General features: G+C 44.7%; 1 protein-coding gene across 7 annotated transcripts in view; it reads right to left on the reverse strand.

Moving 5' to 3' along the window:
* Positions 1-14411, reverse strand: part of kalrna (kalirin RhoGEF kinase a) — a 164394-nt gene that overhangs the window by 39253 nt on the left and 110730 nt on the right. For 5 of the 7 annotated variants that reach the window (XM_035393034.1, XM_035393036.1, XM_035393035.1 and 2 more), the window contains 4 exons: positions 13757-13947; positions 12901-13002; positions 11856-11998; positions 11182-11284 (listed from right to left, as the gene is read on the reverse strand). In XM_035393034.1, the coding sequence (XP_035248925.1) occupies positions 11182-11284; positions 11856-11998; positions 12901-13002; positions 13757-13947 (539 nt within the window). Of the gene's footprint in view, positions 1-5831; positions 5974-10533; positions 10641-11181; positions 11285-11855; positions 11999-12900; positions 13003-13756; positions 13948-14411 lie in introns of those variants that run through there. The other 2 variants (XM_035393040.1, XM_035393041.1) reach the window with 2 other exon arrangements.

A 14411-nucleotide genomic window follows, 5' to 3' on the forward strand; every position in this document is an offset into this window, starting at 1 on the left:
ATGGACACAAACACTTTTTTTTTTTTTTTTTTTAAATGCCTTTTGTTTTGTGACCAAAGCTTATGTTGACAGTCTGTACTCATGGCCCATGTCCAGTCGTCATTAAGGCGTGTACAATATAACTTCATGCCAGCTGTATAAAGCCCTATGTTTTCCTGCCAGTTAAATTTCATTGCCACTTTATCTGAGGGAAAACAATTGTAGTGCACTTTCACAGTACCAGTATGCACCAGCCATGAAGGGTGGTGTATCACACTTATTTAATGATCTAATTATTTGCTTGGTAAGATAAAGAGAATAAAGCACACTCACAAATATGATTTAAGCCTTAGAATCACAAGGCTCAGTTTAATTAGAGCTCTGCAAAGAATACTTTTTCCCTGGGGCACCTGCCCCTCCCTCGCCCTGAGTTCTTGGACCGCTCTAGCCCTGTCCCACATTCTGTGGTCACAGACGGCTGCAGCCCTGCCCCTCCCCCTCACGCTTGAACCCAGCCAGGAGTTCCAGATGCATCGCCCTGCCGCTCGAAACTGCACTATTACTTCTCTTCATCCTATTTTTCCTGCTGGTTTATTGCCTCAACTGTAACCTGCTCAGCCCGTTTTTATTTGAAGTGATAGATCCTCTATTACATTCCTGTTACGTCCATTCCACCCCTATTTCGCACCAGGCTGGCCAGTGGAGGATGGGCTCCCCTCTAGCTGGGTTTCTCCTGAGATTTCTTCCCAGTCAGGGGGTTTTCCCATGCCACCGTGTCAGGATTCTTCTTTAGTTTTTATTTTAACCTCATGCGCTTGCTATCTGGAGATTCGGGCCTGGTTCTTACCCTTTTCTGCTAATTTGTAAAGCATCTATGTGTTGGGTTTCTGTAAAAAGCGCTATACAAAGAAATGTTGTTGATTTCATTCGATCTTTAGACCAAGTACAAAGCACCAGCACATCACACGGAGCTGATGCCGCTATGGTGAACAAGAAAAAAGCGCCACATTAATGCACCACTGGAGGGAAGGAAGCCACAGCAGGACGCGCAGATCCCCGCGGTAAATTAATTCCCCTTTCTCACACTTCCTGAAACATACTAGTTCCGGGAAGGAAACGCAAGACCTGAAGAAATAAGAACGGAGCGCAAGTAAGAGTGGATGTAAAACTGGGACTGCTTAATCCTCCTGTCAGGTGGGACAGCCAGTTCCCCTTGAGTGAAGCCATTTACTCTTTCCTCACTGTGTGTCCTCATCCGCAAAATGCTAAATAAGACACGGGACTAAGGAGACTAAAGCGATGTACCATAATTACCCCACTGCCCATTGCTGCCGGGGATTACAGGAGCTAAACGAGAGAGAACAGGTTCTTCTGAACTCGACTGGTGACAGACTCGACTCACAAACGATTCTGTCACCCCCAGGTGAGATGATGATGTCAGCCGGAAGCGCGCATTAATGTTGAGTGACAGCATCAACGCCACATTGGCACAACCCTAACCTTCCACGCAGTCTTATGGATTCTGGATCTGTCACTTCGGTCCAGGAGTCAATGTTCTCTCATTAACTTCTGAGGGCTGTGGAAAATGACTAAAAAGCCATTTGTCTCTCCGGACAGCCTCCTTACCACTCTGACAAATAATGACCCATTCCTGACATTTATGTTCCATTAAACAAGAACTGCAGGAGGTAAAATATGTATTTACACATATAATTAACATTAAAAACAACAAATGTGACGTAAATAAAACCATTTAATATTAGAGCGCAAAACCGTTTTAAAATTTCTCAGAAAGCATTTTGCACTAAGAGTAATCAGCACTGCACTATCAATTAAGAGCATTCTTCACCACTTTAAATAACAGTGCTTGGCCCTACTCTGCCCAGTAATTGTTTAGCACCACTCACTACAGTAAGACATTTTAGCATCCCACTCTTAATTAAGAGCACTTAGCATCACGCTCTTCAGTAAAGACCTTCTAACACAATAAGCTCAATTAAGAGCACTTAGCAGCACGCTCTTCAGTAAGACTTTCAGCACCTTCTCCCCAATTAAGAGCACTTAGCATCACGCTCTTCAGTAAGACTTTCAGCACCTTCTCCCCAATTAAGAGCGTTTAGCATACACACACTTCAGAAAGAACACTTGGTGCTGCTTCCTTCAGAAGCGTTCAGCTCCACACTGCGCTTCCAGGGCGTTCAGCTCTGCCCTGTCCAGTTAGGGCACGCCTTTCCTTCTCGTAAATCCCAACAGCCGGGCCCGAAATGCTGAGAGAGCTCCTTCCCCCTTCGGTGTTGAATTTGGCCGCTTGTTCGTGCCTCGAGACCAAGAGGGCTCCCGGAGCGCTCGTATCTCTCCGCCGGACGCGGAGGTCCTGCGGCACAAGTCCGCCCCCCCATCTGGTCTGGGAGAAGGGGGGGAGGGGGGGAGGGGGGGAACGCTGGCCAATCAGGCCCTCCCCCAACTCCTCAAGGACGCACTAATCCAGACCACCAGGCACGTTTGGCAGACACGCGCAGCGGGGCGTCGGGCTTTTGTTTTTCTTCCTTCCCCGACTCTGTTTTCTCGCGTTCAGCTCATCTGAACCTGAACGCGCCGGCTCAATGGAGTGCTCCAGCTCAAGCGCCGCCGCGCGCGTTGGCTATTAGCGACGGCGCAGCCTGGGCGCGAAGGGCCATGAAAGAGTGAGAAAAAGCAGGGCTCATTACACATTAATGGACCGCAGAGATTAAGCAGTTCACTGCATACATACACTCGCTGAAGTTACTTTAGCCACCTTCAAGGGATCGCTTTTGTAATCAATCAAGTGTTGTGTTCGGGCAAGACAGGAGGATAAATAACGTTCTGAAGATTTACGCCCCTTCAAAGAAGATTAATCACCCCACTCAGTCCTACTGTGGGTCTCCAATACAAGTAATCCTCACCCCGCTAACAGGAACCGACTCTCTCTCTCAGAGCTTTACTGCGGGTCTCATTACTGTGCTCAACTCTAACTCTATCACTTCTTACTGTAGCCCAATCTGTTTACCATAAAATCTGTCATCTTATGGCAAGTCCATCCCGGTGTGACATTTTGTCAGTCAGCCAACTTATACACATAGAATTCAACTTTTTTCCAGTCGATCATTTCAGCAATCATAAGAGAAAAAAAAGTAAAACATAAACTATACAAACTTCAATAAATGTACAAAACACAGAGACAGAACAAATAAGTACTCTTTCTAGGTAGTTATTTTTGGGCAGGTTATTTGTAAAGGCAGCTCACGTCCACTGATATGAGTTGATAAAGTTGACATAGATAGTGGAAATCACGTGGTGGGGGGCCTTGAGTCAGATTCGGAGCTCTGCGAGGCAGCTGGTTGGCCGTTTGGCTCCAGCTGTGGAATTTATCGGCCATTCTGGCTCAGAGGGAGGGAATCCTTTTCCTGTCCACCTGCTTTCACTTACAACTTTTGACATGATGTCATCCATGTTGGCTCTCTGGGGCCCAGGAGTGAGCAGAGCCACAAACACATAAAGGGTGTGGCACTTGTCATGCAACGCTGAAATGTAGTGTTGGTGTAATGTAGCCTGCACTGCAACCTGTGCTGAAATGTAGCTGTAAGATGAGTCAGTTTGCCATTTAACATGATCGATGCCCCCAGATCGCCATGCAGATTAGAATGCAATCAAGCAAACTGAAATCTGGGAGCACAGTTACGCAAAACAGGGCTCTACAGTGCTCACATTTTAATACGGTACTTAACCTGGACCTAAGCAGTGGAAGGTCCATTACATTCAGTTTAGATCAGACTAAAACACTTCCACAGGAAAAGTACTTCAGTCCATTATTCCAGCTACTATTCCTTCCTGCTCTAAAAAGCATTCAAGCAGAACTTCAGTGAGAAAAAACATCAGGACCCACAGATATCTCCACCATCTGCCGACCATGTCCCACGCTAACGTGTTAGCACATCTCACTACCATTAGCAGCATGGGCACTCCTTGGAAAAAATGTTTGAGCTCTGCAAAACACAGCGATGTTGATAAATAAAAATTGATTTTACTTTTAAGCTGACACAAACTAACATCTCAACCTACTTATTTCACAAAACTGTAATCCCCAGCCGAGAATATTAGAATGTCATGCCAATTCCATCTGAATATAAAGCTTTCTGTGCTGCCTCTGGTGTCATTTCTGCCTATTTTGTTTAAAATGTAGGTAAATACCCCTTATGGAACAATTCTCTGGAATAATTTTAAGCGTTGCCAAAAATGCGGGAAATAACTGATTTATAGGCTACTACCATTCCAGTGTGGACTAATCTGAAATCTGAAATCTATGGTACGTATGTGAAATGATCTTCACAGTTCCAAAATTCATGTTTTAGAAAAATGAAGGCTACAGTCAAAAAAGAAAGAAAAAAAATACATGGAAGGACATAAGTAGAAACCTATAATCTTCCTTCAATAATTACAGGTTGTGGGACTCAAAAATGCAGAAGAAAATCGGACAAACTGAGTCTGCCCTGTCTTGTACGGAATGAAGTGTTTGGAACCTCTGCTTGTCCACTGAAAATGTCTTGAGCAAGGCTCTGCAGGAAAATTAAATAAAAACAAACATGTTTAGCAGCCAGACCCAAAGACAAATATAATTGCTCTTCGCTGAAGTGTGACCCTGTCCCACATGTGCTAGGGGCAAGCATGCTTACACTGCGCATGTATGAAAATCACTCACCCAGGGTGAGATTTGAACCCGCAGCTCTCGTTTGCCCAGAGTCTCCAAAGACGCAACACGTTACCAGTCAGCTAAAGTCTCTAGCTAAGAGCAATGTTTTTTTTTTTTAACCCTAAGGTTGCATTGCCAGAGAGTGTTGTCACGGTAACTTGCTAGAAGGCATTCACTTTACTGTACCTCACTTTGTTGTGTAGCGTGAACTTGCCAAGCTACACCCGCTACATAAGCAGATGTGGTTAGAGCACAGCAGTGTAAAAGCGTGTACAAGAACATTGCTCCAGCAATATCCCAATGCTCCAAAACTACATTAAACTACATTACATACTACTACATTAAAACCTACAGTACAAAGGCATACAAAATCTATTCACGTGTAAGGGAGCGACAAAGTAAATATTCAACATCTGAATGTCATAATACAAGGCGTTTCCTCTGTTGAGGTCAGGATTGTAAGCCTTTCAACACCAGAGCTTATGGTCTTCGAACAGAAAGAGTTACGCACATTCATGTTCATTTTAACTAGAATCCTAAAAAAAGTCTGCCATTAGCATATTCATTTGTATTTGTCAGTAATGCATATATAGCTTAATCTAATTCAGTTATAATGGCATGTTTCCTGTTCGCAGGCCCCGCCCCCAGCATAAAATACATAACCACTCATCTGCTCCAGAGATGTTATCAAGGAGAAAAGCTTTAAAAATGGCTTTCAGTTGCCAAGTACTGTACTTAACCTGGATATAAACAGAGAAATGTCCATTACATTTAGTTTAGATCAGACTAAAACACTTCCACAGTAAAAATATTTGAGTCCATTATTCCAGTGAGTATTCCTTCCTGCTCCAAAAAGCATTCAAGCAGAACTTTTGTGAGAAAAAACTCCAGGTCCCACAGATATCTCCAGCATCTGCCAACTACGTCCCCGCTAACGAGTTAGCACATCTCACCGCGGCAAAACCACACCAAAAATCGGACATTGTTGTCAGATATGACGTAAATCTAGTGCATCGCATCACAAAACACATTACAATGTAACAACAAATAAATTCAAATCGAGGAAGAAAAAAAAACAACAAAACAACACACTTCTGCTAGCTTGGCTAGTCACTCAATGGAAACCTGCAGTGCCGCTACTTACACGACTGCCCTCCTTTGGCAGTTTAAAACTCATCCACTTTGGCATAGTGGCTCTCTGGAGAGTGGGGCAGGCAGCGGGGCAGCCAAAGCCTGACCCTGAAGCGCGCCGTCAGCCTGCGGAATCCTACCACACCTGCGGCCAATGAGAGGCGAGCTCTGAGCTGCTCTCTCTGACAGCTGAGAGAGAGAGTGAGCGAGAGAAAAGGACAGAGCAAGAGAGGGGGTGTGTACGTGTGTGTGTGTGTGTGTGTGTGTGTGTGTGTGTGCGCGTATGAGTCCGATAGAGTGAGCAAGAGAAAAGGAGAGAGCAAGAGAGGGGGTGTCTACGTGTGTGTGTGTGTGCACGCGTGTGTGTGTGTATGAGTGCAAGAGAGAGTGAGAGAGAGTACAGGACAGAGCAAGAGAGGGGGTGTGTGTGTACATGTGTGTGTGTGTGTGTGAGTGCGAGAGAGAGTGAGCGAGAGAAAAGGACAGAGCAAGAGAGGGGGGTGTGTGTATATGTCTGCGTGTGTGTGCATGTGTGTGTGCGTGCATGAGAGAGAGCGAAAGAAAAGGACAGAGCAAGAGAGGGTGTGTGTCTGTGTGTATGTGAGTGCAAGGCAGAGAGAGCACGAGTGTGTGTGAGGGCACGTGGGAGCGAGACACAGCATGTGAACAAAAAAACATGAGCAAGAAAGAGAGGAAGAGGAAGTGATAAAGAGCACGAGTAAGACGGCGCACAAGATGATATGCAAGAGAGGGCAAGAAAGGAGAGAAAGATAGAGAAAGAGAAAGAGAGCCTGCGGCTCAGCAGTCCTGTCCTGTGTAAGAGGACAGTCTTGTGACTTACAGTACAGACGCCGCAGTGATGCTCGCAGAATAGGTTCATTATGCGAGGAAAGCCGCAGAAGAACACACTGGTGCATTGAGCAACTCTCCAGAGCAGCGCTAAACGCCTCAGTGTTACCCTCTCCACTGTAATGAAGAAACGCAATTAGTCACTGGCGGGAGAACAAAGAATCGGTCCCGTGGGGGAAAACTACCCTGTGTAATGAACGGAATTATGTACTCGAGGGGAAAGAGGAGAGGTGGACATATGCATATGTATTAATCATCATAAGCATCATCTCAACTTCTACATGATCACAAAAAGCAAATGCAGTATGATAGCATTACATTCATGAAATTGTTTAAAAAAAACAGACCTTCAAGATGTCTCCACCGTAAACATAAGCTGCCAGACAATTCAAAAGTAAAATAAAAAACTGCAATGTGAAGCTACACAGTAGCAGTAATAATTTCGATAAATTCGTACAATAAACAAACTTATTTTCTAGTGGTACTACAAGAAGGTGTGCGCTACAGAACAGACTTTGGTATGAAAGCAGAGTCTGTTCTGTTCAAAGTCTGGCTGGTTCTAGGCATCTCGCCAAAGCGGTTACAAACGGATAATAGGATGATGAAAAATATAAAGAAAGCCAGATGCTGCATATATTGGGAAAAATACTGAGCATAAATCAAAGTAAGCAGTATTAATGCCATGCTATGCCTTCATCAAACCACATTTCTCTGCCCAGTTCTGGGCTCTGCACTAAGAGGAGGACACACAAGCTCTTGGCTCAGTTCCCATAATAGACCATAGCAACCTACAGACGGTTAGACACACGTGTTGCGTATTGAAGAATCTTCAATTGCTGGTGCGTGAAAGAGTACGGTTGTACATTTGAAAATTTCAAGCAGCCCATAATAAGAAATACTACACTAAATGATTAATATGTTAGCAACAAGTAAAATATTTTAAATTCTAAATGATAAGTATGTTTGAATTGCTGTCAAAAATGTGATGAAAAGATACAACATAGACTACTATATATGCATTTGAGTTGTTATGAATTTTATCTGGCGCTGTTCATAACTTGATACATTCATTGGTTCAGAATATGATTCAGAAACTTGGTGACACCACTGAGATGACATAACTCTTCTCAATGGTACACTAGCACCACCAACGTCCTGAAGCTGGCTGATTATACAGTCCAAGGCAGGAAATTGTCCTCAGCTGCCTTCAGTGAGCAGTAACCTGGTCACCAAAGTCCGCTCGCATTTCAGGCGAGTCTGGGCAACACAAACACGCCAGATCTCTTTAGCCTCCACAGGGGTGTCAGAGTCCAGTGCTGCAGTGTCTGCTGGTATTCAATAGGTTTCAGCACTTCTATGATTATGCAAGTAAACGATTGGCTGAAAGGCTGAAACACACCTTGCTTCCAAGGCCTTAATTGGCTAGTGACTGAAAAACAACCACAATAACCTACAGACCCAGCAGCCTTCCAGGACCTGGGTATGAGAAACCCAAGTCTCAACAAAAGGAGAAACACGTTTGGATTTGAGTTCAGCAGAACAAGAGGACATTGGCAGAAAATACCTCATCATAAAGGTCACACCAACATTTCTTTTCCTCCACAGGGTTACTTTCTAGGCCCTGGCAATGAATGCAGGTTTTTGTTTCAACACAAAAAAATTCAGCACTCTGTTTCAAGCCTGAATTGTAACAAGTTGTTAACTGCACTTGATTATGGAGTTCTAATGTCTGCTGAGAGATGACTGATCCGCCCAAGGCCACTGTAGGACAGAAATAGCCATGTATGCCATTTAGAATAGACTATGTATTCATAAGTATTCAAAAGTATTCATTTGGAAAGATATAATGATTTCTAACTGATTCAATTTCAGGCAGCCAGATGAAATCAGTAAAGTCATTTCAACTGACAGTAGCGTGGGGACACCTGGTCACTTAAACTAAGCTGTGTGTGGAGATCAAACGCGAAGCACATGGCAAAAAGTCAAACTCGCTCTGTGTTAATACACTTACGGAAAATTTTATGGAAGAGCATAAACATGCTTTCAAGCGATTCTAACTAATCAGCAGATTGGCTGTAACAAACACCAGAATACACAGGGGGGCCCCAGGACCAAGTCTGAGGACTCCTGGTGTATATCACAATAACAAGCCTAGATTGGTGGAATGGCCTGCTTTTGTCATTAAACATGTGTACTGTACATCCTGTTCAACGTGTCATTGGTTTCTTTTAATGTCCAAAATAAGAATTTTCACAGCACTCAGAACTGCGGTCAGTATTGTTGTGATTGCTTCCCCCAGAGACAGAGTGGGCGGGACTTGGAGACAGGAAGTTCCACCGCTGAAACCGTTCTCCAGACTGCACTCATTCCAGTCATCAACAATGTATAATAAGACCTGGAGGCAGCAGCAAAGGGCACGACAGAGCACAGCACAGGGCTCGTGTATCCCTGGATATAACCCTCCTGTAGAGGCAGAAGAGGGAAAACCGCAGCTGGGTGGAGAACCATAGAATGGAAAACTGTCTACTAGGACTCAAAAAATAGGGGCAAGGAGGTTTTCCGAAGGCTTCCCGGAGCCAAAACAATGAGTCATTTTACAAGACAAAAGCAGGGCTTGTTTATTGCTCAAGGATGAGGTGACTGCTTGAAGAGTGTTTTCAGAAGGGAGAACACACGGTGTTCATTCAGTAAGGGTCAAATAAGACACGTTTGCTTTGGAAAGTTCATTTTTGCCATTTTATGTTGAATATGAGAGAAGATATTGTGGGCTATTCTTTTCTGCTTTTGGTCCTGTATTTAAACTTTAAGAAATTAAAATAATTGCTTAAGTTTAACTGCACGCTTAACAGTATCAATAAAAAAGGCTCAAAACAGAATAATTAACAATCCCACATTATGTATAAAAATACTGAATCTAGAGAACAGCATGCACACATGTATGTTATTCACATTATAAACCAGATTAGTTCAATCTATGAAAATTCCACTAAAATCAACAAAGTCAAAGTAGGTTTCACCCATTAGCAGAAGCAGCTACCCAGGGACAGAATTAGGGGCATTTATGTCTCTGGAGAGGCTGAATGAGAGAGCATACACCCTTGTCTACACTCTACAAGGAATAATACTGTTGGCCTCATTTACTAATCCTTTAACAAGAAGGGGAAAAAAAAGTTTCAGCAAGCTATAAACAAACAGTAATATTAAAAACAGCCTGCTTTCCAAAAAGAAAAAAAAAAAAAAAAAAAACTATAAAATTAAATAAATCAGGGCCCTGCTTTAACGAAACGCGAGAGAGGAAGCCAGCTTTCCGCCCTGAGAGCACGCGGGTCTATAAAGTACTTCAGCTCCTTCAGAGCAGCCAGGTCTATCAGACTGAACCAGGTCCGGTCACATCCTCCAGACACGCTGCTCAATGCCCTTGCCACGCTAGCGATGTTTAGCGCTGGAGCGGCACGTGGGCGACTCGGAGAGCGAAGCAGACGAGCCGGTCCGCGTCACTGGAGCCCCGGCTCTCCCCCCGCGCGATTGGAACCAGCGCTCGTATAGCAGGGAGGGGCCCCCGACATCAAGGCCCGACCGCACAAGGCTGGCCGGTCGCCAGGACAACAAAGCGCTCGCCATTGAGGATATCCAGCAGCTGGTTCCGGCTCTACCAGGGAGGGAGTCGGCGGGAGGAGAGCCATCCCAGAGACAAGCCAAACACGAGCCCCTCCCAAACAGAACCGTTTGCGACCAGCAAACCGTTTAAACTCCCGAAATACTTTCAGCGCGACACAAGCCGAGCCACGCGACGGCTAACGCGGGTGACGCGGCTTTGTGAGCCTAGCGGCCACGCTGTGGAGAGTGGTGGTCAAAACGGCTCTTACTTTGACTTCATGGGGCCTCTCGTACGTCCTATGAGGGCAAAGTCCTGCACAGAGCCTGAGCAGGCCTTTCATGGTTTCACATAGCTCTTTATATGCAGAGATCACATGCCACACTGGAGCTGCAGAGCCCCTGCGCTAAACAAAGGGCAGGTGAGGGAAACCCCGATTGGGGAGGAGTCACCTGACCAAGGAGGATCACCTGGTCAAAAGAAGGCGGAGCCACTGCCAGACTAAACAGCATGAAATAATGTGTTGAGTGTACATACAGAGATACATAATCTGCCACTTTTAATTGCATGTTATTATTTGGAATTAAGATACGACAGAAATGTACTTAAACTTAAAAATACTTTTAAAACAAACTTCATGCCAAAACAACATTTATATGCATTAGTGTCACAGCTAGAATGATTGCTATTTCATTGCTGTGGCACAGAAAGACTAATAGTCCAGAACTAAGAACAGTGGAAGTTCAAATCAGTAACGCACCGACACACACAAATCACTTCTGCAAGCCACTGACAAACTAATGAACAGCAAATGATTTCCACAAGGAACCTCAAACTATTATGCCCGTGTTTGTTTTTCCAGAAAGTGCCACAATGATGGAAGATGCGCTCGCAGACCAGAGGAAACCGGCATTCCTACCTTATCACTGTCCACCGTGTTTTGGGAGGTTCTGGAGGCGATTGAAATGGTGTCCGGTTGGCTGCTGCCATCACCCTGACTGTCTGCGTCTTCTCCAGTGTCCCTTCAGAGATACACACCATGTTACTAACGGTCAGTTTAGGGGTTTGTACAAGGAATCTAAAAAAAAGGCCCCAAACTGTCAAAATGCAGGCTTTTCATTTCTCTACAAAACAAGCTATATTTATTGAGGCAAATCAGCACTGGTCTCCTATTAACCCTTTAAGGTGTAAAATCACAAATACGTGATTAGAATGTTCTGAACTGAACATACTAATGATGCTGTAACAATTGCAACTGGTAACTGAAAGCAATGGAGTTCTAGAACACTGACTAAGAATTCTGAAAAAACATTTTTTTTTTTTTTAAACTACTCTTCAAAGGGTTAAAATAGGCATAATTGTCCACGTGATATAGATATTCAATACATTAGACTGTTTATTTGATTGATCCTAGCAACTTACATGGTTTACATTTCTATGCACTCTCAATTTATGCGCCAAGATATTTACTGAAGCAATTCAAGTTACCTTGCCTAAGGCCAAAACACAACAGCTGAGATCAGTACATGAGCTACCAGCATAGCTCCATAAAAACATTATAATGAAATGCATGTTCTAGCTGGGATGGCTGACCTCTTGCTGTTGTTGCGCTGCTTTGCTGGAGTTTTGGGCATGTGGATGGGCTCCTTCAGCGCCCCCTTCAGGTGAATAATCCTCTCCTGGATCACCTCACGGATGTTCTTGATCCACTCCTGCTTCACTTCGATATTCGATGCCTACAGATTACAATGGATTACAGGACGAAAATCCATACTGCATTTGTCATCTTCCTGGATGGACATTTCTGGATAGAGGTTCTGCTGAGTGTTGGATATTTGGGAATATCTCAAAAACAGTAGGAAGACTAATATGAATATAATTATCATCTCTACAAAAGATAAAATCATTCAAACCTCTTCATATTGAGTACAGTATTCTAGAAAATTCTCAGATAGTGTGCTGTATGGAGGGGCTGCAGTACTTACGACACGCTAACATGAGGTCTACATATGTTTGTTCACACATTAAGAGGACCGCTGTCAGCTTGATTTGAGGCGAAGGGAACAGTTTTTGGACTGAAAACCTTCAACCCTAAAAGCCCCTTCAAACACAAAGAAGGTTTTAAGTGCCATTTCCTGCACTAAACCCAAAGCCCTATACCCAAAGTTTCCTGCACTAGACCCAAAGTATTTACACACTTGCAGGCACACACACGTGTGCGTCTGTTTCCAAGTATTTCCATTATGTATTTGACAAGGACTGGACAGCCCAGCTAACACAGAATGTTCTCACAATGTCACTGGAATGTTCTGTCAAAGTTACAACATTGCCACTGCACGGCAGTAACATTGTGAGAACATTCTGTGTTAGCTGGGTGGTGTTAGCCCAAATGGGGCCCTCCAGTCTGGTCACTTGCAGAGTCAGTCAGAGCAGGCCCTAATCAAGCTTGCTATCTCAGCTGCAGAGGGCGATCATCACAGAGAAGCAGGGATCACACACGGATAGCTTACGCTGGTGACCAGGGGAAGGAAAGGTCTGAGGCGTGTCTGACAATCACAACACCGCAGCCCCAGACCCACTTCCTGTCACACGGCACAGCACTGGCACACAGGAAATGGCAGGACATCTGGGGACGTACCTTCAGAACGGTCTTGTTGTCAGAGGAGGGAGTCCTTCCCGCCCAGAGGGCAAACTTACAGGGGTCCCCTTCTATGTGCTCCGTCACACCCAGCTCTGATGCCTGAGACACACACAGAGACAGAGACACACACACGCACGCACACACACACACACACATACGTACACACACATGCATGCATGCACACACATGCACACAGACACACACACACACACAGGCACAAGTGTGCACACACACGCACGCGCACACACACACACACACACACGTATCATCATTACTCAAGCCTCTGTAAGTTTTAGTTGGTGTTCATATTAACTATTTGAAGTCCACTCCTAATAGTTGTCCCTTGAGGCCAGCGTTCACAGCTGTTACTGGGCACTTGTGTGTCTTGAGCACTGTGATCACTGCCAAAAGAAGCTTGTTAATATTTTCACCCACACAATGCAGGACACAGTGTCACTCTTCACCCCCACTTCGTGCTCAGGTGGGTTGGATGCACGGGGGTGCGAGGGCTCCAAACTCCACCTGCACATTCCCCCAGAATCCCAGAATGCAACAGGTGGACTTTAACAAGACGACAGTCACAAACCAGCCAAATCTCTGTGCCAGAATGAGTGCCACATCTGAATTGGACCTCATCAGGCTGCCAGTGGGCCCTTAACTTATTTCCCTCCTTTGTTTTTTTTAAATTTGGCTGCGGACATAACCTGTTAGCGTTCTATTTTGGTTCTGTAACAATCCCATTTCTATCCTCACAGGAAGGGCTTCTATTTCGCACTTCCTGTATCATCGCCTCCCTGAAGCAGTAACGCTGTGCTGCAGCCATATTGAGGACAGAAGAAGCGCTCCCCCGTACCTGGAGCTTGTTCTTGTAGACGTATTTGGTGCGGCCCGCCGAGTCCTTGATCTCCTTGCTGAACACCAGGGAGATCTCGAAGAGGAAGAGGTGGCGGTCCCGCCCTTTCCGGATCAGGGACTTGGGATCCCACACCTGGAACGTGTCCTGGAGGATCAGCTCTCCCTGGACGTCCAGGTTCTCATCAAAGCCTGGGGGAGAAGGTGCTCACAATGAAACACGGAGACAGGCAGCGAGAGCACAGTATGAGGGCTGTCCATCTGTGAAGCTCACGTGCTTAACCTGGACCACCAATTCAAGACCTTCTGAAGTCCCTCTAAGGTCTCATTCCCTCAAATAAATGGACCCAAACAAACAAAACCGTAAGCTGCATCACTCAAGGTCTGAAGTAAAGGGAAATTAATTTTAGCCTCAATATGCCTAAATATGAATTTTGTCCCAGGATAAGGGACTGGGGTTATTGTACCTGTGAGAGATTATTTAACAATCTCTAATGAAATTACTTATCAAGTATCATTCCTTCTAAAGCACACCAGCTAATCTTTCACACTCCAATCAATGAGGAAGGCAATCTGCAAAGTACTGTTAGTCCAAGTCATAATGTAATAAATATGTATACAGATAGACCATTTAACAGATATATGGTTAAACATGC

Source organism: Anguilla anguilla, chromosome 15 (assembly GCF_013347855.1).
Source record: "Anguilla anguilla isolate fAngAng1 chromosome 15, fAngAng1.pri, whole genome shotgun sequence".
NCBI classification, from domain to species: Eukaryota; Metazoa; Chordata; class Actinopteri; order Anguilliformes; family Anguillidae; genus Anguilla; species Anguilla anguilla.